General features: G+C 39.5%; 1 protein-coding gene across 2 annotated transcripts in view; it reads left to right on the forward strand.

The window, feature by feature from the left end:
* The window catches only part of NGF (nerve growth factor), a 118,737-nt gene extending 92,680 nt beyond the window's left edge, over positions 1 to 26,057 (forward strand). For both annotated transcript variants that reach the window (XM_088467421.1, XM_088467422.1), the window contains exons 2-3: positions 7,848 to 7,969; positions 25,209 to 26,057. In XM_088467421.1, the coding sequence (XP_088323547.1) occupies positions 25,221 to 25,919 (699 nt within the window). In that variant the 5' untranslated portion in view covers positions 7,848 to 7,969; positions 25,209 to 25,220 and the 3' untranslated portion in view covers positions 25,920 to 26,057. The remainder of the gene's footprint in view (positions 1 to 7,847; positions 7,970 to 25,208) is intronic.
* Positions 26,058 to 26,421: the final 364 nt, after the last annotated feature.

A 26,421-nucleotide genomic window follows, 5' to 3' on the forward strand; every position in this document is an offset into this window, starting at 1 on the left:
ACACAAGTCACAAACACAGAAAATATTTTTTTTTTTGGTTTGGACTGGAGTGTACTTTGGGGGTTACAGCACCCTTTAACGGTCAAGCCAGCCGGCCCTTTACTTATGACACAGGCGCACGCTTGGCACTACTTTGTTGATGCACGTGCGGCTACTGCGCACACAATTCACAAACACAGAAAAAATATTTTGTTATTTGGTTTGGAGTGTACTTTGGAGGTTACAGCACCCTTTAACGGTCAAGCCAGCCGGCCCTTTACTTATGACACAGGCGCACGCTTGGCACTACTTTGTTGATGCACGTGCGGCTACTGCGCACACAATTCACAAACACAGAAAAAATATTTTTTTTTAGCACTTGGGGGGAGCACCCCTGATGGACAGAGCACCCCCTGGACAACACTACAGCACCCCTTTAGGACTGGGACACTGCACAGTACTTTGGAGTGGACACAGCCCCTATGGAGAACTGACTGCACAACACAGTCCAGCCAGCCCCTATGGACTTTGAAGTAGTGGACACAGCCTCTATTAACAACAGCGGCACAGCACAACACAGCCAGCCCCTATGGACTTTGAAGTAGTGGACAACAGCAGCACAGCGCAGCACAGCACAGCACAACACTACTCTGCACTACACTACACTACACAGCCCAGCCAGCCCTAACTCCCACCCTCCCTCTTCATTGTCCACAGCCGAGTGAGAAAATGGCGCCAACGCGGGTACCTTATATAGGATCCAAAACCTGCGAGACCCGGAAGGCGGGATGATGACGTTTTGCCTCGATTTCAGATTCGAGTCAGGCGGGAAAAGTCGAGCCTGACTCGGATCGGACTCGGATCGGGGGGGCTCGGGGGGGTTCGGATTTCAGAAATCCGAACCCGCTCACCCCTAATGATTACTTTAGATTCATTCCTCTATACATATTTTTTATAAAGTACAGTGGTGGATCCATCCGCACTTATCGATTTTCCGATGCACCCACAGGTGTTGGGGTTCAGGTACTCAAATGCAGAAAGTTTTCAATAAGACCATATGATTTCCTGTTCAATAATGTTGCAGCACTGTATTGACAGCACTACAGAACTCCACAGCTCCCCCGCACCCTGCAATGACACACCCATGTGTTGGAGGTGCTCATGACGGGTTTAAGACGCACTTTCAGCATCCGTGGTTCAGTTGGGTCAGACGCACGCACAGCTTTCACTGAGACGGGATGATTTAATGTTCAGTAATGGTGAGGTACTGTATTGAAAGCGCTACATTGCTCCACAAATGCCTTGCACCCTGCAAAGACACACAGACATTGAGACGCACGCATACTGTAGCTTACAGTACTGACAACCGCTGAGACACTGTGAGCATGTGCATACTGTAGTGTGCATCGTGCATGCATAGTGCATCCTATACTCCTGTAACATGGCTGCTTGATGGGGGTAATTCACCTAGGGTGAGCTCTTCATCCTGGTGAGATAGAGGAACCAACCTCTCTCTACTAACTGGGAGAAGTAGTTTTAGGTGTGTTTGAGTCCCTGAACCATAACACCTGTGGGTGCGTCTGACACATCTAAGCCCCTGATGGGAGTGCATCTGAAACCTGACACTCGAGCCCCTGCACCCCTTAACTGTATGGGTGTGTCATTGCAGGATGCGGGGGAGTTGTGGAGCAATGTAGTGCCTTCAATATACTACTGCAACATTATTGAACAGGAAATCATGTGGTCTTAGTTAAAACTGAGGTTGCATTTGAGTCCTTGAACCCCAACACCTGTGGGTGCATCTGAAACTCCCACTCTACCACTGTACTTTATAAAAAAAATATATAGAATATATAGAGGAAATGAATCTAAAATAATCATGATATGAAATAATATTTGGTTGTGGTGGGATTTGAACCCTGGACCATGGCAATGTAACCACTAGGCCAAGAAGGCTTTCACATTCATCTATGGAATCCTTGTGCACTCCACCCACCCACTGCCGTTAGGGAAGGCGCAGTGAGGAAAGCATAATAATAATGATAATAGTAATAAAAATGTGTCTTTCTTTCAAAATATTATACTAGAACGTGTAAACCCAGTACCCGAGCAGTTACCCGAATATCCCATCTCATTGAAAGCTGTATATGCATGTGACCCCTGTCTGAGCCCCTGAGATGAAAATATTAAAACATTTTGTTTAAAAAAGTACAGGACTCGCACACATTCTGTACTGTAATGGTTTAAAACTTTATTACACATTCTTCTACAGCCCTGATTCCATGATGAAAACCCTGTAGTATAGTATACCAAATCACAGGTTCTGTCAGCCAATCATCGGGCAGTGATACAGAAAATGCATTGGATATTGGATGCATGCGCAGTGTAGTTTAGGAAAAGCGACACCTGGTGGACAAAAAGTTGTATTGTATGCTATGAATTTTTCCAACGACACGGTATGTTCCATTGCGATTAATACTGAAAGGAGCGTCTCAAAGCGTACCGTGTGGCGTGAGATGCAGGGCGCGCCACATGGCGTATGGTGCAACAAACTAGCTTGGCTCATCTGTACATTCTAAAGGGAATGGATGAATAGTTGGGGGATGAACTGGAAAGAAAACATAGGAGGTGATTCAATCCGATTTAAGTGTCGGCCACCATGCTGTTTTCCGGCTTAGTGTGGCGATAATAGCATCACGGCTGGCACTTTAGTCGGAGAATGTAGTTTAGCACGACTAAACACCCAGCTTAAGGTGCGCTAAACAGCATTCTCCAACTTAAGTGGTTCTAGTCAGACTTAAGAGCGTAGTCAATTCAGTAGCTCTGGGAACTCCTTCCTGGGACTATTCAGCATCACACTGAATTGAATCGCCCCCATTGTGTTGAGGTGGAGGGGACTCAATGAGAAATTAGGAGGAGTGAGTGTTTCTACAATATGTAAATACCATAATTATAATTATTTTAGCTGTAAACATACAAAGAATAATAAAAAAAGAAAAGTATATATGCAAAATAAAAAAGTATGCTAAATATGTATGATACTGTATACAGTATATATTTGTATATTTCCAACATATGACACAGCACTTTGCAGAGAATGTTTGACCCTATACAGTAGATTGTAAGCTTGCAAACAGGGCCCCTTTCCTCTCTGTCTGTTATTACACAATCTCATTCTATTAATGTCTTGTTTCCAATTATAAAGCGCAATGCTGGAGCTATATAAGTAAACGTTAATAAATAAAGTAAATAAACCATTCACATTAGTCCGTGCCACACTGGAGCATCTTTATCACATAAACACAGAGTGAAGTTAACCTAACAGTATATCTTTTGAAGCCAAAGAAATGTGTGGGGCCAATTTAAACTCTACAAAGAAAGTGCCCTGGATAGAATAGATCTCATGGCCAAGCACTATAATATATGTAATAATTGGGTGATCACTATCTAACAAAGGCCCTGATTCAGAGACGCTCGTAAGCGGCCGCTCGTTCGTTCTGACCGATGTTCGCACATCTGCGCATGCGTACGGATTTTAATACGCATGCACGAACCAGTCAGTGCGGCCGAAAATAATTTGTTCGCTATATAGCGAATGCCTGCTATTTTGAGTGACAGAAGGAGGCGTATGTGGGTGGTAACAGGGGAAGGTGCTTGAAAACGGGGGGTGGAATTCGAACGCAGGCGTGCTTAAAGGTCAAAACGGGCGCTTTAAGGGAGTGCATAAATAATACAGCAGCATCATTGACCACGTCACTTGGTTTTTTTTTACTCAGAACTGCTCGCAAAATAGCGGTTGAAAAAAACAGCCACAAGAATAGCGAGCAGTTCATACGCTGTTCGATGTACTCGATTAATCTAATAAATAGCGGACATGACGTATGGTGCGAGCGGCAAGGGGGCGTATTTTTCAAAATTACAACCGCAAGTTTTGCTCGCTCGTTCAGACTTAGAGGCGTGAACAGACCGCAATTAGCGAACAGTTCATTTGAATAGCCAGCCACCCCTTGTTTTAGAACGAACGACCGCAAATAGCGAGCGGCTCTGAATGAGGGCCAAAGTGTGCAGCACAGTGGCTTGAATACAAGCAATATATTCCATTTAGCAAGAGATGCCAGGGTAAATCTGTCACTGTGTGACTGCTAATAGGCACTTCCTACATAGCTCAAGTCAGCCTAAACTTTCTCCCTGTAGCGTGTCTTGTTCCTTTGGATTTAATTGAGACCCATTTGGCATTCCTAATGCAATTTTCCTTCCTTATTGTTTACAGTACGTCCGCAATACTTAATCAACCGTTCATATGTCTAAGTTGTAAACTAAACAAAGGAAACATTTTCAGACTTCCTATTAACGGTTTATAAACAAAGCCATACATCACTATTAGTTTCATTATCATTATAAAAATCATTACTGCTGGATGGTTTTGGTTTAAAGCCATCTTATTTCACATTCATGAATGACCCAAACACAATATAGCTCCAATTTGTGCATAATCAAGTAGTTTTGTTATAAGTCAATAAAAAAACAGAAGGATGTTTTTCTGGAAAACCTGCGCTATCAGGCCAGTATACTGCAAATGATGTGTGAAGTTTCCTTAGGCTGCAATTAGACAATGACGAATAGCCATACTGCTGAGCTTTCTGCACCTATTTGGTATTGTGCCACCAAACACTTTAAAAGGCATTTAACCAGTTTAAATGGCAGACACTCGGATATAGCTTTTTTTTATTAGCTGTACATTAGTATACTATATTGTTTTAAATATATTGTTTTGTTTTTTTTGTAATTTTGTCAAAATTGTTTTACTATACTAGTGAATCCTTCATTAAAAAACTGGTTGTGAATCAGTGTGTAAACCATACTTTCCTTGTGTTCTTTATGGCTCTGTCCAGTAAATGACGGCATTGCCAGAGTGTTGACATTGTGAATATTAACACGTTTAATGTCAGCATTCTGTCCATATCTACGTTCCGTTTGTTGACATTCAGACCATGTCAACATTCTGGTGCTGATATTCTGAATATCGGCATACCAGAGCTATCTACCTTGTCTACTATAAAAACAAAACGAAAAAAAATTACCCTTACTTAACTTATGGAACTTGTAAGTTTTGGATGCACATACTCATAATTTATTTTAGTTTTATTAACCCTTGCTAGGAAAAATAGGATTTAAAAATTAGGGAGTAAAAGAGATTTTGATGATAGGAAACAGAAAAATGAGCTTCACTCTCCCTGATTGACAATCCCATTGGACGATATTTCGGTCCATTTTATCAACATTCAGTGTGTGTGACATTTCTATGATGAACTGAATTTTAAGGGATAAAAAAATCAGTTTTAGGATTGGAGAGCAATACCTTACAATTAGTATTTTGCATTGGGACTCCCAGTGATTCTGCTTGATGGAAAAGTTAATTGCTTAATCCAATCATGTGCTTTTTCACTGTCCTTCTGACATTGACATGTCTGCAATGAGATTTGGATGGATGTTTTAGAGATATAAAGCTCTGCAGATAGATGTGGATAAATTCATCTATTATTTTTTCCACTAGACATGTACAGTATAAAGGCAAAAGTACATAAAAATAGACTTTGGGGCCTAGGAATAGGGATAAAACCAACTATCTGAGTTTGGCTATTATAATTATTTTCTAAACAATATAGATTATTCGAAGTACTCAGTTGAATTCTGCATAAACACATTTAACATTACAATGTAATTTCACTTTTAGATTGCAATTTTAAACTAAAGTAAAGGTGTTGTTTGTCTTATTCTTTTTTAAGGTACAGGTTCAAATAATGTACTTTGTAGACTAATGCTTGGGGCACAAACTGCCTCCTCGTTTTATATCAGTAAGCGAGTAGTTGGGAGGAAGGTGGGGCCATTTCCTGTATACATATTTAGCAAGAATGCATAATGTAACAATAATTCCCCAATGAATGTTTCATTTAAAATAATGACTGCAATAAATTCAATCTTTCTGCAGGTCTTCTTGCTGGCTTTCATTAATAAGGAAGCCTATTTAACAAATATCATCACATGGGGATATCAGAACAAAATGATTTATTGTATACTTGGAATAAGACATTTTAAAATGATTTAATGTTTCATTTGAAAAAAAAAAAACTATGTCTATAACTCTTCAAATGCTGTGATTCTCAGCATATGGTATGCAATTTGCGGAATTTGTTTCAAGTAGAAAAAAAACATACAGACACACTGTTCTAAGTTTCAGCCAGTGCTACTTTCAACATCCACATTTACACTTAGGGGATCAGGGCCGTAACTAGGATAGTGTGACCAGTGCCATGGCACAGGGCACCGAAGGGCAGGGGGCGGTGTTTGGGCCTGTCAATTTTCCTGTTTATTATCATTCTCACTTGTAGCTTCCTCTTCTTTCATCCCCAGCATCTCATGGCCTCCCCTATCTCTTCCCTGGCCCTTCCCCATGAGGCCATGGCCCTTTTTCAGGTGCACTATCTTATGTCCCTATTTAAAAATGGGGGAGGGGGAGGGCGCCAATGCTCTCTCTGGCACAGCACCAAAAAGTCTAGTTATGGCTCTGTAGGGGATGATGTAGAGTTGGATGCCAGAAGCACAGGCATAAAATGCACCTATAAGGGATACATTTTTCTCAGCTGTGCCCGGTTCTGCAAGAGATCTGTGAGAGACTGGTGCAGTACATTTCAGACCAAAGAGGACTTCTCCATGCCAGCGCTGTGCTGGAATCTGTGGCATGATAAATGGCTACAGACAGTATTGATTTCTCATTGATACCCGTCAATATTGGACGTTATTTATCAGGCATTTTTACAATTAATGATTAATAGATTAGGTTTTAAACAATTACATTTTCAGATAAATTTTGTCTAATAATAGAAGTTTTTCAGCATGAGCATGTGCCTAATAGTTTATTTGTTTTAAGTACAAACTATTATATATTTAGTTATAATACAGCTGGTGGACATAACTGTACAGGTGAAGGATAGTATAAGCAGTATATATGCACAGCATGAGGAAATGCTAACAAGCCTCATCAAAATTCAGCATGGTTTAAAAATGTTGAGAATTGGCACCAGAACGAGACATTGTAGCATGCTGGCAGTTTACATCTCCAACAAAAACAGGAGCATGATATCCGATAATTTCCTCTGGCTCCAGAGCACAAAAATTCTGGATCGGAAGAGCAAATCTCCATCAGTAACTCTGAGTGTTCTTGTAAATTTTATTTAGTGTGCTGTAAAAGGATTGTGACCTATCATTACTCAATAATGCTATTCCACAAATAGACTTTAGTATGCCAAAATAGTTAATAAAGCTTTTTAATTGAATTTTTTTAATTAGCGCAACCATAAAGTATTGTGAGGGGCAAGATGGAATCCTCAGACAACAATATTATTTACATTTAACTTTTTGAATTATATTTTGATAAATAATTTAGGTGTCTATACAGTAGATAAGCTAATGTGTTTTATTAAAGAAATATAACATAAAGAAGATAATATTTTGGGAGTTGTCCTTAGCCATTCAAAACTGGTAGTGGAATATTAGAGATTTTGTGTGTTGTACAGTGTATTTTTTGAGTTTTGTTTTATTTTTCCTTAATTTTTTTAAATTGGTAATTTTTTGTAATTTTAGTAAACAGCTGCAACAGCTGTATTTAAGATGAATACAAAAAAAGAAATAATAAAAACTCTAATTAGAGAGCACCAGATCCAGCATTTGCTTATTGACATTTCAGTTGCAAGTCATGTGTATGGGAATATGCCTCACATTATATATGTACTGTATTGAGTTATTTGTTTGTTCTTTAGTATGACTTTAATTATTTACTGGCAAGTTTTTTGTTTTGTTTTTAATCTCAGCAACAAAGCACCATCAAGACTGCCCCGTGTACAGATGGTATGCTGGGCCTCAACTCAGCACAGCGTTTGGACGGAATAAAGGCCTCTAGAACAGAGCAGCTTTCCATACTGTACACCCGGAGGTATGTTAGATGTTATATAATAGTCTGGATATTGCATACCAATGGGGAATTTGCAAATATATAAACAAAATATTTATTTTTCTTTATTTTACTGGTACATATTAAAGGGAAATATTGAAGATATTGTTTTATTGCACATTATCTGTTCTTTCTCTTAATTTGTGTATGTGTTAAAGAACATATATAAGTTATGTACAGTGGAGGCAACTATTTTATAGAATGATCCAATATTAACCAGTATACAACTCAATACTGGGACCATTGTATAAGTACTGTTAATGGTTTGTTATTGAATTGATAACTCACTCATGAAGATGTGTGGCTGTCTTCACTGTGTACAAATGCCAGGTGCACTTTATTACAGGTTGAGTCTCCCATATCCAAAATGCTTGGGACCAGGGGTATTTTGGATAATGGAATATTCCGTAGTTTGGAATATTTACATAGCCTAATGAAATACCTTGGGAATAGGACCCAAATATACACACAGAATGCATTTATGTGTTATATACTCCTTATACACACAGCCTGCAGGTCATTTTATACAATATTTTCAATAATTTTGTGGCTCAAACAAAGTTTGTGTACATACATGAAATTCATTTATGTTTCATATACACCTTATACACACAGCCTGAAGGTAATTTTATACAATATTTTTAATAATTTGTGCCTTAAACAAAGTTTGTGTACATTGAACCATCAAAAATGAAAGGTTTCATTATCTGAGTCATGCCAAAAAAATTCTGTATTTCGGAATATTCCATATTTCGGAATATTTGGATATGGGACACTCAACCTGTATTTATTTTTAAATATCCACATTCTTGCTTGGCCAATGCAGAGGAAACGTAATCTATAGTAGTACAATTGCAATACTGCCTGTGAAGAGGCGAGTTTTCAGGAATAGTTTAAAGATTGGAATGTTGGGGTAAAGTCTGATCAGACATTTTAGGGAGTTTCAGAGGGGGGAATGAGAGATGCTTAGCAGAGAGGTGGTAAGCCACAGAGTTGAGCTGGTTTTAAGAGAATGTTATTGGAAGAGGTCTTGGATGTGGTGAAGGAGTCAAGGTGTTTAGAACTCTTTAGATTAGGGTGAGTAACTTGATTTAAATTTGGTCTTACTACAACATGTATGTTGGATGCATGTGTGGATAGATGGGAGAGAGGAATGCCAGTAGTTGAGACAGGAGATGAGAGAAATGATAAGAATTTGTGTTTACATTTTGGATAGGAAAAGGATGTTTTTTAGTAATATTCTAAAATGGTTGGCTATTTACATTAAAGCAAAAAGCGAGACAAGAGTGATACCAAGCTAGCTGGTTTGGGAGTTTGAGGAACTAATTATAATATCACTCAATATTTCTATAAAATTAATATTGAATGGACCTTTTCATTCTCTTTCTGTGATATCGCTGTATTAATATTTTGAAATGTTTCCATTAATTATAATTTATTTTAGCCACAAAATGCAGCATTAAGAAATTATTTTAGTGTGTCACTTATAACGTGTCTTGCCAGGATACAGGCTCTAATAAGACCCTGTTCTGCTGAAAACCAACACTAATACTTTGCTGTCAGGTTCTTGACCTCCACACATGTGAGTACACACTGATGGGGAGGCATCTGAAGGATCCCAATCCTGAAATATATTGCAATACTGTAGCCTATACTTTACAGTGGGCTAACACTATCTAAAGAGGGTGTTAGCTACCACGGCCAAGCTCCGAAAAGCGAAGCTTTTTTAGAGCATACAGTATCTATTGGCAAAATGTGGCTAACTTGCTGAGGGCATGAATCACATTAGGGAATAGAGTAAGATAGACCAAGTAACTGTGCATCTGGACAAACTATGTTGCAATACAAGGGGTGCGCATACATTTGTTTTGCATGTGGGGTAAATACTGGCTGCTTTTGCATATAGGCCCTGATTCAGACCCACTCGCAAGCGGCTGTCCGCTCGCAAGTGGGTCGATGGTCTGCACTGAGCATGCGCACGACGGAGGGAGCTCCGTCGTGCTCATGCGCCAGACGCGACGAGCGAAGGAAAGTCCTTTGCTCGTTGTGTCTGATCAAAGGGGGCGTGCTGTCGATGTTGATTGACAGCACGCCCCCTTTGGTGGGCGTGCCGGGGGCGTGCCTCCCTGACGGGGGCGTTCCCAAGGGAACGCCTCCCGTCAGAAGCCGGCCCACTGACATCACTAGTGATGTCAGTGGGAGTGATTTTGGCTCTGATAGAGCCAAAATCACTCCGGGGCTTGCGGTTGAAAACCTCAACCGCAGGCTCTGGCTCGCAGTTTCGATGGTCGCGATGGTCAAGACCATCGCGGCCATCAAACTGCACGCTCGAATAGACTGTGGGTGGTGACCCACAGCTATACGAGCGTCCAGGAGGATGCTCCATTTTTATGGAGGGCGGCCCTCATTCAGAGCGTGCGCTCTGCTCAGAGCGTACGGCTCTGAATGAGGGCCACAGTCCACAATTTATGGACATCTTTATTTTTACACTGCAATTTAGATTTGTGATTGGACACACCCCTCCCAGGGCCGTACCTAGGGTAGCGTGACATGTGCCACAGCACAGGGCAACGCAGGGTAGGGGGCGCTGTTTGGGTCTGTCATTTTGTTTAGAATCATTATCATTTCTAGCTTCCTCTTCTTTTATCATCGGCATCTCGACGCCCGGCATCAGTCCCCCCGGGGGTGTCTAAACCTACCCCTCCCTCACCGCGACTACAACTTAACTATCCCCAGCTTACCTTGTTCGGGATGCTGGGTGTCAGGATTTCGGTGTGGGGCTAAAGATAGGCATCTGCATTTTGATGACTATCTTTAGTCCCGGGTCGGTATTCCAGGTGGCAGTAATTTAATCGGATCCCCATACATGGATCTCCCTGCAGCTATTTGCTGTATATACACTACTATCAGCACTCTTTCTATACCTTCAGTCAGTGGTCTACAATGCTGGCTCCAGGCTTATGCACGACTGTTCTGATGGACAAATCCTGCTGCAGGTGCAGCTTCACCAGCACTCTCCTACCTCTACAGCTGGTTAGTTATACTGCATAATTACTGTGTATCTTCACTGCAGCCATTGGAAATACACAGTATTTGGCAGTGACACCTAGATAACAGGGTACAATGGGACCGGCACCCCTTTATTATTGTATGGGACAAATCAAGTTTGTCATGAGTCTTACCCATGAGGCCACATCCCTTTTTTGGGTGTGCATCTTATATGCCTCGTTGACAAACAGGGGGGTGGGGCAATGCTCTTTCTGGCCCAGGGCACCAAAAAGTCTAGTTATGGCTCTGACCCCTCCCAAATCTAAATCTCTCTGCAAGTTTTAAAACTGATGCACAGTTACTTGCTCTTTTTTACTCTATTCCCAAACCTGAATGAGGCTCTAAAAGCAGTGCGCAGCAGGTCTGCATATGGAGGTGAGTCCACACAGCAGATTGGATCTTGGTTTATTAACCATGTAGAGACACAGGTGGCTGTCGATGTAGATGCAAGGTTAAACAGGTACAGGTTATCTGGATGCTAGATGCAGCCTTGGAGTGATTGGGTATGTAGGGTGTTGTAGTGCGCCAGGCAGTAGTGACACATACACCCATCACCTAGGAAGCAGTATGCTCCTCTCTGTAAGTGGTAATGGCACAGTGTAATATGAAACCTGTGGGGGCCTTATATAGCTCTGTAATGCAGGTGAGTCTTAGAGCACATCCTAACATACAGGACACAACTGGAGAAAGATGTGTTGTGGTTCCGCGCATGCTCAGTAGTGCATGTCTGAGGTCAGACCACTGGAGAGAGCCATGCCGGGTCCTAGTGCCCATTGGCTCTGGGGCTACCAATAGAGGCAGCTCAAAGTGCTCCTCTAACAATATCTTTTGTGGCACTCCTCTAATAAATGGCCATATTTTTTAAACTATGCAGCAAGCCTCTGAAAACGTCCGCTAAAATAGACCCCTTAATGTTTGCAAAAGAAATGCATTCTTTTATGATTCTATATGGTATAAGACAAGCTTTTTTATTTTATTTTACTATGTGTTATTTTTCTTTTTCTTATTTTATCTTTTGTTAACCTACACACATGGATAGTCACTAGTTGTGAAACCCTGCAAGGGAGATTTACTTAACTTTTTGGGCTGTACAGTATTACTGTATGTGGTTTGTAAACTGTGAGATTTGCTAAATGCCTATCAGAACACAAAGAAGACTATGGTAAGGTTTTTATTAGGGAGTCATTATGGACCCATACATTATGGGTTAATAATAATTTATTTAATAATATTAATCTATTAAAATAATATGTTATATATATCACATGGGCAATGTTACTGTGTAATAATAATAACATTATAAAAGTATTACTTTATTATAGAAGCAATATAAAAGTATTGTTAAATAAAATAGGTTTATAATATGTGATTTATAATTGTGGCAAGAAAAATAAATATTAGATACTTAATAAGTCGTATAAATTGTAAACCTAATAAATACATTATTATTTTCTATCACAATATATAGTTGTTAAACACAGTGTGCATCACCACCACAGAGCTGCTAAATGTGCCAATACCCTCAGAGGTAATCCTGACCCCTCCATCACAAATATTCAATGCACATAAAAGTGGGAATTGATGTCACCAACGCTCCTTAAAATTGTATAGTAAAGTCCTTGCTTGTCTCCATGGACAGATGGTGTAGCCTTTAAACTTCGTGCCAGGTATGTTTCCTCCCAAATAATGGAGAGAAAAACATATAGTATAACACCCTTTAAGTTTTAATCAAGGTACAACATACAACTCCATTTAAAACATCACATGAAAATGACATGTATAAAAAAACAGCACAATAAAAACGGCATTCAAACTGCAATATCCACATATGTCTAATGACGTTGTAATTACCAGCTGATGGTAAAAGCACTGACAACGGACAGTTCTTTGTAAGCGTGTACACACTTAGGGGTTTAACCCTGCTGTAGTTCAGGAATTCACACTTGCGTCTGTCAAGCTCCCCGAATGGCTCAATCACCTCCGTCACTGTCAAGTGGATATGCACTGGCACCCACGCGTTCCAACCCTCCCCGGGTCTTTCTCAAGGTAAGCCTAGATCGTGAATGCGTGCCCCAGCTTGCCAGGGGCAATAAGTATCCGTGTCCCTCCCTGGGATTGGTCCCCGCGCACCTGATCCCTAAACAGCAATCACCTATAAGTCCTGTGATTCTGTACACTGGGACCTCTCCCATAAGCTTTGATGCGCATCCCCATTGCCATGGTGAGGCAATTTCATGAGCGTGTCATACTTCCTTATTTTCACTATAGTCCGGTCAACTATGTTAGTTATGCGGGACTATTTAACTTTCAATAAAGATGGTTTCTTGAATGTCCTAGCGTATTTCATTTATTCTATATAGACATGTTGTCTGGCATAGTGGGTATTTCCCATTTTTCCTCTTTATGTATACCGGATTATATATCTCAAAACGGGGCATGCGCATCATATTCCTCACAAAATCACTAAGAATATAAATAAGAAAAATTTAATCTAAAAACTATCACATCATATAAAAATAGGACATTCATAAACTGATTTCATCAAAGTGTATATATTTAAGAAGGTGCATAGACAAATGTGGATCATGCAATAAGAAATGGACAACAAATATAAGCAATCCAAGTATCAGTTATATCATAAGCTATAGATCACAAAAACCATTTTACCTCAAAATCGAGGTTCAGTCCTCCCGGTTGTAAAGTTCTGAGGTCATAGAACAATTTCATTTCAGCCCTAGCTATCTGACCAGCCAGGTCCCTATGTCTCCAATGTCCTTTCACCCATTTTAGTCCTAAAAAGCATTTGATAGCGCTCGGGGAGCACTGATGAAATAATCTAAAATGATTAGATAGAGCATGACTTTCAAGACTTTTTTTTAAAGTTTCTTAAGTGCTCTCCTAATCTAACTTTAACGGCTCTTGATGTGCGGCCGATGTAAAACAGCCCGCATTCACATTGGATGGCATATATCACATTTTTGGTGTTACAGGTAATGAAATCTTTACCTTAAATATATTTCCATTGATGTTAATTCGCTCAATTTTTCTCTTATATTCCACCATTTTTATTCCTTTACACTCCAAACATACCACACATCAATGGAAACCTGTAGTTTTAATGGTTGACATAAGTTTAGTTGGTGGAAGAGCACTTTTAACTATATTAGAACTGATATTCGGTGCTCGTTTCTAGATACATTTTGGATTTTTAGGGAGTTTTGTTCCTATCACTGGGTCTTTCTGTAAAATTCCCAGTGTTTTTTATGGACCTCTCAAATGTTTTGTATTGATTATTAAAAGTGGTCACAAACGCCCACTCAAACACATTTTCCTCCCTTTTTTCAGGATCTTTTTTCTTTAGTAAGTCCGGTCTAGGTATCAATTCCACCACATTTATTGCTTTATCTATTATGGTCTGTTTATATACACATAAAGTAAATTTAGCCTGCAAATCTTTGGCTTGGACGTCAAACATATAATTTTTAGTACAGTTTCATTTTAGACATCTCAGTTGGCTTCCTGGTATGGAATCCAACCAATTTGGATGGTGACAACTGCTAGCTTGTGTAAAACTTTGTGAATCGGTTGGTTTCAAAAAAAAATTTTTGTATGTAGCATACCATCTTCTATAAAAGTCGAAATATCTAAAAAAATTCACTGACACATTACTACTGTTAAAAGTAAACTCAATGTTCCTTGTATTTGTATTAAGATACTTGAAAAAGGTATCCAGGGATTCCACATCACCTTTCCAGACGAACGGGACATCGTCTATATACCTAGACCAGGACACCAGGTTCGCTCCGTGGGGATGTTGATTCCATATGTAATCATCCTCCCACTGGCCCATGAAGATGTTTGCATAGCTCATAGCGAACCTGGTGCCCATTGCAGTCCAGATCTTCTGTACATAAAAACTACCCTTGAACATGAAATAATTGTTGGATAGAATAAACTGTACTACCTCAACAATGAAGTACTGCACATTCCTATCTTTATAACTTGTTTGCAGGCATTTCTTAAGAGCTTCAATGCCATCATCATGGTCAATGATCATATATAACAATCGAACATCAGCTGTGACCATGATGTAATCTTCTTGCCACTTGATTGTCTCCAGAACTTTTAATAAATCCATAGTATCCCTAAGGTGGGATTTGTTCTGGAGTACAAATGGCTGCAAGTGAAAGTCAATCAATTCTGACAGATTCAATGTGACAGAATTTATACCACTGACTATTGGTCTCCCAGGGGGGTTAATGGGGTCCTTGTGGATCTTTGGTAGGACGTATATAACTGGGATGGCAGGCTCGGGGTTAAAAATAAATTTCTGTTCCGTTTCCTACAACACTCCCATACCACCATATTTGTCAATCAAAATGTTTAACTTATCCACTATATTGTTTGTAGGATCAGACCTCAACTTGTGGTAGGTGGTTCTATTGTCTATTTGTCTTTACACCTCTAACTCATATTGTCCTACATCAAAAACCACCACTCCCCCCCCATTTATCGTCAGGTTTGATTATAATGTTAGTATTTTCCCTCCAATCCTTTAATGCTTGTCGCTTTCTAAAACTTAAGTTAAAATTGCTACATTTAACTTCCATGTTTTTAATATCCTCATGAACCAATGCATAAAAGGTATCAATAAAATTCCCATTGATGTGGGATGGATAAAGAATCGACTTTGGTCTGACTGGAGTACTAGAGGTTGGTTCTGTTTCCAGTTCCAACCCCAAGTTCTTATTAAGAAAGATTTTTTTTTACTGCAAGCTTTCTAATAAATTTATTTAGATCCACAAAAGAGGTGAATTTATTTATAGGATTAGAGGGGGCATATTTCAGTCCCTTTTCTAGAACTGAAGATTCCCATTGTGTTAATACATGTGTACTCAAATTAAAGATTTTTACTTTCCCTTGCTCTAATTCCTTGTTCTCTCTTTTTTTTCTACTGTGGATTCCTCCCTTTTATTATTTTTCTTTTGTCTCTGTCTAATTTTCCTTTTCTTACATTTTAATTTATTTAGATTTCTTCCCTCCCGTACAGCCTCTTTTTTTATACTTTTCTATCTCATTGAGAACTGTCTCCATTCCCTGTCTAAAAAAGGCGTGGTTCTCCCTCCACTTGAGGGGAATTTTTCTCTATCATTAATAAGGGGCAGATATCTGTTGGAAAGGGTAAGATTTTGATTATGATATAGACGCGGGCGCTTCTCATTTTCCTCATTACCTATTCTCCTCCACTCCAAAATTTCTCCTGTTCTTTCTCTGTTATATTCCTCCCTGTTTCTTAACAATTGTTGCTTAAGCGTTTGTTGTTTATATTTATCTTTCTTTCCTTTATATTTGCCCCAACCTTTATTTGGTCTGTCATATATCTCTGGATTTCTCTTTAAGGCCAAATTGATAATTATTCATAATCTTATTCCGGACCTTTTTTTCTTTATTTCCATTCCATACCTTCTGTGGTGTTTTCATATATGAAACACCTCCTATAGCCTTAGAATAATTACCTTTCAGATCCTCTCTTAAATCGGCATCTATAATTGTTTTTTTGTCCCTATTAAATTTCTTCACTTTCCGATCTATCAATATTGATAGATCGGAAAGTGAAGAAATGTAATATGTCTATATGGAATAAATGAAATACGCTAGGACATTCAAGAAACCATCTTTATTGAAAGTTAAATAGTCCCGCATAACTAACATAGTTGACCGGACTATAGTGAAAATAAGGAAGTATGACACGCTCAAGAAATTGCCTCACCATGGCAATGGGGATGCGCATCAAAGCTTATGGGAGAGGTCCCAGTGTACAGAATCACAGGACTTATAGGTGATTGCTGTTTAGGGATCAGGTGCGCGGGGACCAATCCCAGGGAGCGACACGGATACTTATTGCCCCTGGCAAGCTGGGGCACGCATTCACGATCTAGGCTTACCTTGAGAAAGACCCGGAGAGGGTCGGAATGCGTGAGTGCCGGTGCACATCCACTTGACAGTGATGGAGGTGATTGAGCCATTCGGGGAGCTTGACACACACAAGTGTGAATTCCTGGACTGCAGAAGGGTTACACCCCTAAGTGTGTACACGCTTACAAAGAACTGTCCATTGTCAGTTCTTTTTGCATCAGCTGGTAATTAAAACGTCATTAGACATATGTGGATATTGCAGTGTGAATGCCGTTTTTATTGTGCTGTTTTTATACATGTCATTTTCATGTGATGTTTTAAATGGAGTTGTATGTTGTACCTTGATTAAAACTTAAAGGGTGTTATACTATATATGTTTTTCTCTCCATTATTTGGGAGGAAACACACCTGGCATGACGTTTAAAGGCTACACCATCTGTCCATGGAGACAAACATGGACTTTGCTATACAATTTTAAGGAGCGCTGGTGACATCAATTCCCGCTTTTATGTACATTATTATTTTCTGTTTTGACATCTAGACAGTTCAGACCAAATGCTGCCCTGCCTCTTAGAGTCATGTCTGAGAAATATTGTCACATTCTTCAGCGGGTTGCTCTAAACCATATGCAGTTTGGCAAACTGCATACAAAAACGCTATTTAGTAAATTTTATGTTTATGTATTTTTTATTATTGCAAGTTTTACTTATAATGTGAAAACAAAAATGATAAAGAATCTATATTAAAAAAATATTTAGTTTGGTTGAAAATAATTTAATAAGTCTAAATTAATCACTGTTCTTTTTTTTTTAATTGCAATAGATGAGATAATGGATTCATAAACTCATAAATACAGTATGCATCATATTCTTATAGCATATTGTACTCAAAAGGAAAAAATAAACATTTGTTGTGGTGGTTGTGTGTTGTTTTCTCTTTTATTACTGGAACAGCTCTTGCTGTGTGGCCTGTTCTGAATTACAGACTTGAACTATCAAGGTATTTCCAAGTATGGAAAAAATGCAGAAAGTGTTTGATGTTTGTGGCATATAAAACTGGCAACCCTCAGTGTTTCTGGCTGCTATAATAACTTCCTCATGACAAATACTGTAGGTCACTTGTCTTTAACAGGAAAATAATACACATATTAAGCCATCTGATATATATTACCTTGGCCATGTATGTAGGTGACAATAGAAAGAATACTATATAGTAAGAAATATATATATTCTACGCATGGCAATCTTTTTCTGACAATGGATCATTGAATTGCATGATTTATAGGGCTAGTGATCTAAAAAAAATAAGAATCTGATTTTGTTACCCAATTGGGCAGTTAAAATCCTTGCAATTACTACAAAACCGGTGACAGGGTTATTGCAGATATTTTGCTATTTACTGCGATTCCTGTCATTAGCACAGATTAACATAATTGTATATTATTTTCACAGTGTGTTTTACTTGCCTCAAGCTAACATAGAGAATTACTACTGTTTTAAGGGTGATCATTTGATGTTCCTGTAAATATAACTGAGTCATGCCATAAGCGACCATAAGGTTCCTACACTTAAAATTAAATCAAAGTGTGTATGTGTATATATAATATTTTAGCCGGATGACAGTGGCGGTATATCGGAGGCACTGAAACGTTGCTGCTCTTCATTTCTTATGCAATAAGGTTTGTTACAAGTACCCTGAGTGCCGCATCTTGATGATATATATATATATATATATATATTATACAATTGGCTTTGATCCACGGCATATAAATATCTGCGGTGCCTGTGGTATGTGACCACGCCATTTAAATAAAAAAACACATACAAACGTGGCACTCACCCGGGTGCTGAGTTTCTATGATTTTTTTATTTAAATGGTGTGGTCACATAAGGTGAGTGCTGAGCTTGTATGATTATATATATATATATATATTATATATATATATATATATATATATATATACATATCGGCTGCCGGGATATGATCTTTTAATGATCTTTTAAAAGTAAATTGGTCTTTCTCACTCATGTGCACTTGATTTTTGATTCCTCTTATTATGCTCGATATTCCCTAGTTTTTATGTTCACAAGACCTGGAAGCACCACTTACCCTTGTTCTAGATGAGCAGTCCCACTCTCTAAATGAGAAACTTTACTCTTAAATAAAACTAGAGAGACTAAATGGGATGTGTCTATGTTTAGCCTCATCTTGCTTTTTCTTTTTTCATTTGCATGATTGGCTTGTTATGATGCATGTCTTTTTTACACATCGCTGCACTTAGAGTGGGGGTGCGTAGACACAGCCAAAGTAGAGTAAGGGGGTGCTGTGGCGGTTTGAAGCAAATTTCGGCCATGATGGCTGCCAAAAAGCCGCATATGCAAATATTTAGAGGGGCAATACTTCTGGATACTGAAATCCTGGTACAACTTGCAAGACGATGATGGCCGCAGGCTGCGACTGATTCACTGAATGAGTCTAAGTTACACCCATTATTACTGCAAATGTAGTGAAAGTGCTGCAGCAGTGATTTAAAAACAAGTTTTCATTTGGCTGAATACTCGTATTACAACAATTAAGTATGTTTACTACTTTGGTTTGGAAGGGGAAGGCTGCCCATATCGTTATTACTGTTGTTTACAATATCAACAAAAATGACATTTGGTTCTTGTTCAATTAGCATCTCGTATGTTGCAATTGAATTAGGTACTTATCATTTGCAGTCTTCGTCCATTTACTGTAATTGTAATAAAACTTTTAGAATCTTTTGTACTCATAGTGAAGCTACGCTTCCTAACGTATTCCTTTCCATGCACATCTGCTTCTCTTTGGCGAGGGAGGTTTATTTGTTATCCATGCAGAGTTGGTCACATTTCATATCTGCGGCCAACTCCAGAATAGGTAGAAGAATGTGACTTTTTTCAGCCCTATACATTTTGCGTTTGCAATGAATGAGGTCCTGTATTTTTGAATTGCATATTTTGCCGAATTTACAGCCTATAAAAAGAGCTGGGATGCCAGCTGCGTCACTTCATTCTCGTGGGGTGATTGGGGTACAATAAGTGGTAATTCTGGGATTACTGGGATGTTCAGTAGAAATATGGAAAATTCAGATGTAACACTAAAGAACAAATTCATCTGGAGAAAAAGCCAAATTCCACAGCCCAATGCTAATGCCATAGAATAGTTTTAAAATGTTGGTCATCTCTACATTCTAAATAATAATAATAATAATAATAATAATAATAATAATAATGCATTAAAGCCTCAACCAGCCCCAGTACTAAACAGGCTAAACCTGTTTCCACTATACCAGGGTGACCACAAGCATGGGGTCTTCCTGCCCCAGTGAGAATCAGCAGGGTTATATAAACATTAACTGAATTTTCACTTGCTACAAAAGAATTTTACAAAATAGCAGACCGTGACATGTCAGATTTAATCTAATGTATATGAGGTGCAAGTATAACATTGCCTTTACAACATAGACCACAGCGGGAGTAGGTTTGGGCATCTCACTATTAGAACTTTGAGGGTTTGGAGACAGTAAACCTCAGAAAGGTAGTAGAATATTAGGTTCAATTAAATTATAAAGAGGTTGGAAAAGACTATGGGGTCTATGTACTAAGCCTTGGAAAGAGATAAAGTGGACGGAGATAAAATACCAACCAATCAGCTCCTAACTGTCACTTTATAGGCTGTTTGAAAAATGTCAGTTAGGAACTGATTGGTTGGTACTTTATCTCTGTCCACTTTATCTCTCTCCAAGGCTTAGTACATAGACCCCAATGTTTTGTAACTTCAGAGAAAAAAGAGCTGAACTTATATGTATACTCAAGTTCATTGAAATACTTGTGCAGCTAATGTTTTGTACCAAGGAGCATACACAACAGGTAATCAAATACAAGTGAAAGAAAGAATAATTTATCATCAGCGTAAAAGGCTTCTTTACTGTAAATAGTTACTAAATATTGTTATTGATGTTATTAAGTTTTGAATATGATTTATATCAAATCAATTATAGAAAAATTTCAATCTCTTTTTATGTCTCAGGAGAAAAATTGTCCACATTGGGTTATTTCTGTAGCACCTCCCCTAAATTAGAATGAGAAGTATATATTACATTATACAGCATGTTGGGGGACTTAGGTATAGGCACATCTACGCTAAACCCTGGGTGTTGGTGTAAATGCAAAATTAATTGCAGTATGCTATGTGGCTACAGAAATTGTATTATGACATTTGGTATTATATGTACAGTACAACTGATAGAAATCAGAACAAAGTTTAAATGTACCGTAGCAACAACAAATTAACTGTCTCATATTACTAGATACAAGTTGAATGTAATTGATTGCAGATGAGAAATAGTCTGGTGGTAATGTGGGCATGGGACAAAGGGCCTGATTCAGACCCGCTTGCGAGCGCTATGTGCTCGCGAGTGGGTCGATGTTAGGCCACTGCGCATGCGCACGCCGGAGCCGGCTCCGAGGTGCGCATGCACAAGAGCCGGCTAGCGACAGGCGCTCCGTCGCTCCGGGTCTCATACCAAAAGGGGGCGACTGTCGATTTTGATTGACATCTCGCACCGTTTTGGAGGCGTGGCCGGTGGGTGGCTTCACAAACGGAGGCGTTCCCAAGCGAACGCTTAAACCTAACGGCAGGCGTTCCCAAGCGAACGCCTGCCGTTTGTGGGCGGCTCCACTGACATCACTGGTGAGAGCCAGAAGCTCTCTGGGGCTTGTGGCCACGAGACCCTACCACAAGGGTCTCGTCGCAAGCCCGATGGTCGCGATGGTCTTGACCATCGCGACCATCATCCTGGCTGCTCGCAACAGCTGTGGGTGGTCCGCCTCTGAATCAGGCCCAGAGGGAGAGGACCACCCACAGCTATTGCGAGCGGCCAGGTTGATGGTCGCGATGGTCAAGACCATCACGACCATTGGGCTTGCGACGAGACCCTTGTGGTAGGGTCTCGTTGCTGCAAGCCCCAGAGAGCTTCTGGCTCTAATAGAGCAGGAAGCTCTCTCACTGACATCACTGGCGATATCAGTGGGGCCGCCCACAAATGGCAGGCGTTCGCATGGGAACGCCTCCGTTTGTGAAGCCACCCCCACACCACGCCTCCAAAATGGTGCGAGCTGTCAATCAAAATCGACAGCCGTCCCCTTTTGGTGCAAGACCCGGAGCGACAGAGCGCCCATCGCTAGCCGGGTCTCGCGCATGCGCACGTCGGAGCCCGGCTCCGTCATGCGCATGCGCAGTGGCCTAATATCAACCCGCTTGCGAGCGGGTCTGAATCAGGCCCAGTGTCCTGAAAAATGTCCAAATGCTGTTAATTCACACAGTTCAAGACCTATGAGAATGGGACTTCCTGAAATTGTAGATATGATAGGTAGTATTTCAAAGTGGATATCATATAGATGAATATTGTGCAAGAAATACAACAGTGTCCCATGTCTTGACTATGTCCCAGGTGGGATGTAGTTATGATACCTATAGTACGTACGGCCCAGGATGCCGGCTGATGAAATCCTGACCTGGGACAGAACACCGGTGCCAAAATCCCAATGCTAGTTCAGATGCTGACGCTGGAATCCCGACAGCCGGCATCCCGAATGTAAGTATAGCGTGCTGAGTTAGGTGTTAGCCACGGTTTAGGGTATAGGAACCACGGGATGGGGGGTTAGGGATAGGCTACAATAGGGGGAGGTTAGGGTTAGGCTGTGGGGCAGGGAGGGTTAGGTTTAGGCACTAAGGTGGAGGGTTAGGGTGCTTGGGGGGGGATTAGGGTTAAGATACAAGAACAGTGGGTTAGGGGGAGAAGGGGGAGGGTTAGCATACTTACAGACCCCTGTCCGGGATACTGAGCTTCAGGATGCCTGTCTGTATTTTGACAGCTGGCATCCCGACTGCCGGCATTTCATACCCAACCCATCCCAGGCTTACCCTCTTGGTGGTGTACAGTGCACTCCAATGTCATTCCACCCACGATAAGATGGAGACCTTTGTAGCTTGCATCAGTAGTGGCTGTTCCAGCTGGTCCTTTGTTCCACCCTAGCAAGAGTAAGTATGATACACTGGGGGCTCCTGGAGCAGCTTTCACAAACTGTGATCATCCAAGCTGACCCGATGGTCGGTGGTACTGACTATTCGTGGAATTTGGCATGTCTAATAAGAGGTGGCCATGCCAAAATGATGTGATTATCATAAAATTGTATCATATTGGTCCTGCCCCCTCCCATGAACCACGGTTCGCATTTTATTCTTCACAACCTACCCACTTCATTAGAATGGCCCACTCTACTAGGAACCCAGGGGACTAGGCAAAAATTCAGGAGTCTCCCGGGAAAAGTAGATATGTATGAAGATATAAGGTTTAGGTGTTTGTGTTTTTATAGTCACAATACAAAGTGGGTGCAACTTTTAATAGCAACTTGATACTTGCCATCTCGGTTCTACACAAGCCATTAATTGCTAAAATGCAAAACGATTTAAGTGCAGGCAAATGCGTTAAGCTGTTTGTCTGCATGTTATACCGCCCTGTCTGTGTTTATCCGGTCCAGTTACAACAGTAGAGGTACCCATCTATACAACATGCTGCCTCTATAAGACCCTTACAAGGATGCCTTGCTAATTGAGATCTGCACTGATTACTTTAAACAATTGGGTAACTCAAGTTTTTCTACTACTTGACATTATACCGGAATACTGTGTTTTTCATATTCCACCATATCATCTATTGGTGTGTTTAATTGACAGAACTTTTGGACCAATTTCAAAGTTAATTGTTCCTTCATTTACAGGCATTTTTGCTATTGCGTTCTTCCCTGAATGCACATTTATTATGCTACATTATGACATGTTTGAAAAATGTTTTTTTTATTATTGACCAAGCCGCAAATATGATTTTTACTTTATTGAGAATAAGGAAGTTATACCCACTAAGTGCTGTTTTTTTTTCACTTTTCTTGCTAAGGCTTGTACAAGCTTGATAAGCATATTTTCAAAGACTGTAAATTCTGTTATCATTGGTATTTTAATGGAAATTGTACATTCAGAACAAACTGAGGATTACAATACACTACATTATCATCATGTACAGTATGGCTTATTAAGACGATTGAGAGGGATTATGAAGTTAAGTGCTCGATTGAAAGGGACTCTGTAGTTACTGTAAGTGCTGGAAGGAACCACAAAGAGTAAAAAGCAAGTTCTCATCAATTATCTCAGGAAGGAGAATGTCTTGTAATAGACAAACCAAATCAGAATGCTAATAAGAGATTAAAAAATACATAATATAATTGTTGTTAAGGTTTATGTAGATCATACCTTTATTGTATTATTCCATGTTTTTGTGCCTATTTTTAATATTGTGATGTATAGTTGTAGGTGCATGTCACCTGATTGTTGAAGGTGCATGTCACCTGATTGTGTGGTTGACATACTGTACGTAAACATTTTGTAATGTCACAATATATAGGAGAAGTTTAGGTGTATGATATATAATAATTGATGAATGCGTGCACATCCATAAGGGCGTGGAGGAGCGCGCATTCAATGTGGCTACATGCTCATTTAATAACTGGGAAAATCTATGACTACATCAGTTGATGGATGCATATGTGCAAGAAAAATATATACTGTAAAAAAAGCTAACAAGTCTAAACATATGTAGAACAATATGAACTGGAAAATAATACTGACAAAAAGCATACAGTAATTGTTGGTCTATGAAAATGAATATTACAATTAAAGATGTCAAATACAAAGTAAATATACAAAAGGAATAAAAAGAAGATATAAGTATTGGTACAGTACTCTATTTTTTATGTGTTTTAGATAAATACAAAGGTATATAAACTATTACTAGGGAGTTGAGAATAAAAATACAAAACAATGTGAAATATGTAATTAGTAGTGAAAAGTAAAAATAAAATGGTAAAAAAGCAGGAGCTCCAAAGCTCCATGTCTGCCATTGAGTATAATCATTTTAAGTTTAAGTTTACAAATATATCCTTTAGTCTTTGACATGTACCATGGGTGTATGCAAAAGTTGTTTGTATCTTTATCATATCAATCTACTGTGTTGTGTTGTCTTTTTTCGCTTTGTAAATGTATCGTAACAAGTGTAAGCATTAATAAGTATGACAGAATTCAAAATTCCTGTTTTGTGCAAAAATAATTTTATTCTGTTTTTAAATTGTGCAAATTGTCATGAGTACATTTTTAACATTGTCTTATTTCCTTTTATTCCTAGGTGGATAAAGTAATGTCCATGTTGTACTACACTCTGATAATAGCATTTTTGATCGGCATACAGGCTGCACCAAAGACCAAGGACCATGCCCCAGCTAGGTCATCTACAAAACATCGTATTCAGCATCACCAGGCACACCGAACGAAGTCTCTTCACCGACATCATGGCAAAATAGAGACTAATGAGCCTTCAGCCTTTCACAATGTTACAGTCGACCCAAAACTTTTCAGAAAGAGGAAATTTCGCTCTCCAAGGGTTTTATTTAGCACGCAGCCTCCGCCATTGTCACAGGACCTCCGGAACTTGGCATATTTAGATGATGAGGAGTCCCTCAACAAAACTATTCGAGCTAAAAGAACGGTTCACCCAGTCCTTCACCGGGGGGAGTACTCTGTGTGTGATAGTGTCAGTATGTGGGTTGGGGATAAAACCACAGCCACTGACATCAAAGGCAAGGAAGTAACTGTGTTGGGGGAAGTCAATTTAAATAATAATGTTTTCAAACAGTACTTTTTTGAAACCAAGTGTAGAGATCCAAAGCCAGTGTCAGGTGGATGCCGTGGGATTGACTCAAAGCATTGGAACTCCTATTGTACCACCACGCACACCTTTGTCAAAGCTTTGACAATGGAAGGGAAGCAAGCAGCGTGGAGGTTCATACGGATTGATACAGCCTGTGTCTGTGTGCTCAGCAGGAAAGGCCGACCATAAGTAGATACTTTCTTGCTGTCCCTGCTTCTCCCTACCCCTACCTCAGCCTGTAAATTATTTTAAATTATATGGACTGCATGATATATTTAAAATTTCTACTGTAAAAAGAGACTATTTATTAAAAAGTTTTCAAAACTCTTTGTTTGTGTTTTTAGCACCTGAACTTCATTTGCCTTTTCTTTTTGCAGAATTAACAAGATCTATGCAATGGAGCAAAACAGGACAATAGCTCCCTATGTGTATCATGATTTACAACATTTAGAATTAACTTAGCAGTTTGAAGGATTAAAGATACAACTTAATGTTTAATGCTATGTGAGAAATGTACTAGACCACCTATACTTGCTTGTCGTGAATGATAGAAACCTGCCAAGAAAGTTACAAATATCAGTAAAAAAAATAATTGAATGTCAGAAAAACTACTAAATGTATGGACAGGGCCATATAAGACGTAAGGTGATCATAGCCTCACTTCTTCTGCAGGAGGAAGAAGATGCTACAT

The sequence above is a fragment of the Taudactylus pleione genome, unplaced genomic scaffold (genome assembly GCF_031769625.1).
Source record: "Taudactylus pleione unplaced genomic scaffold, aTauple2 ptg000010l, whole genome shotgun sequence".
Taxonomy (NCBI): Eukaryota; Metazoa; Chordata; class Amphibia; order Anura; family Myobatrachidae; genus Taudactylus; species Taudactylus pleione.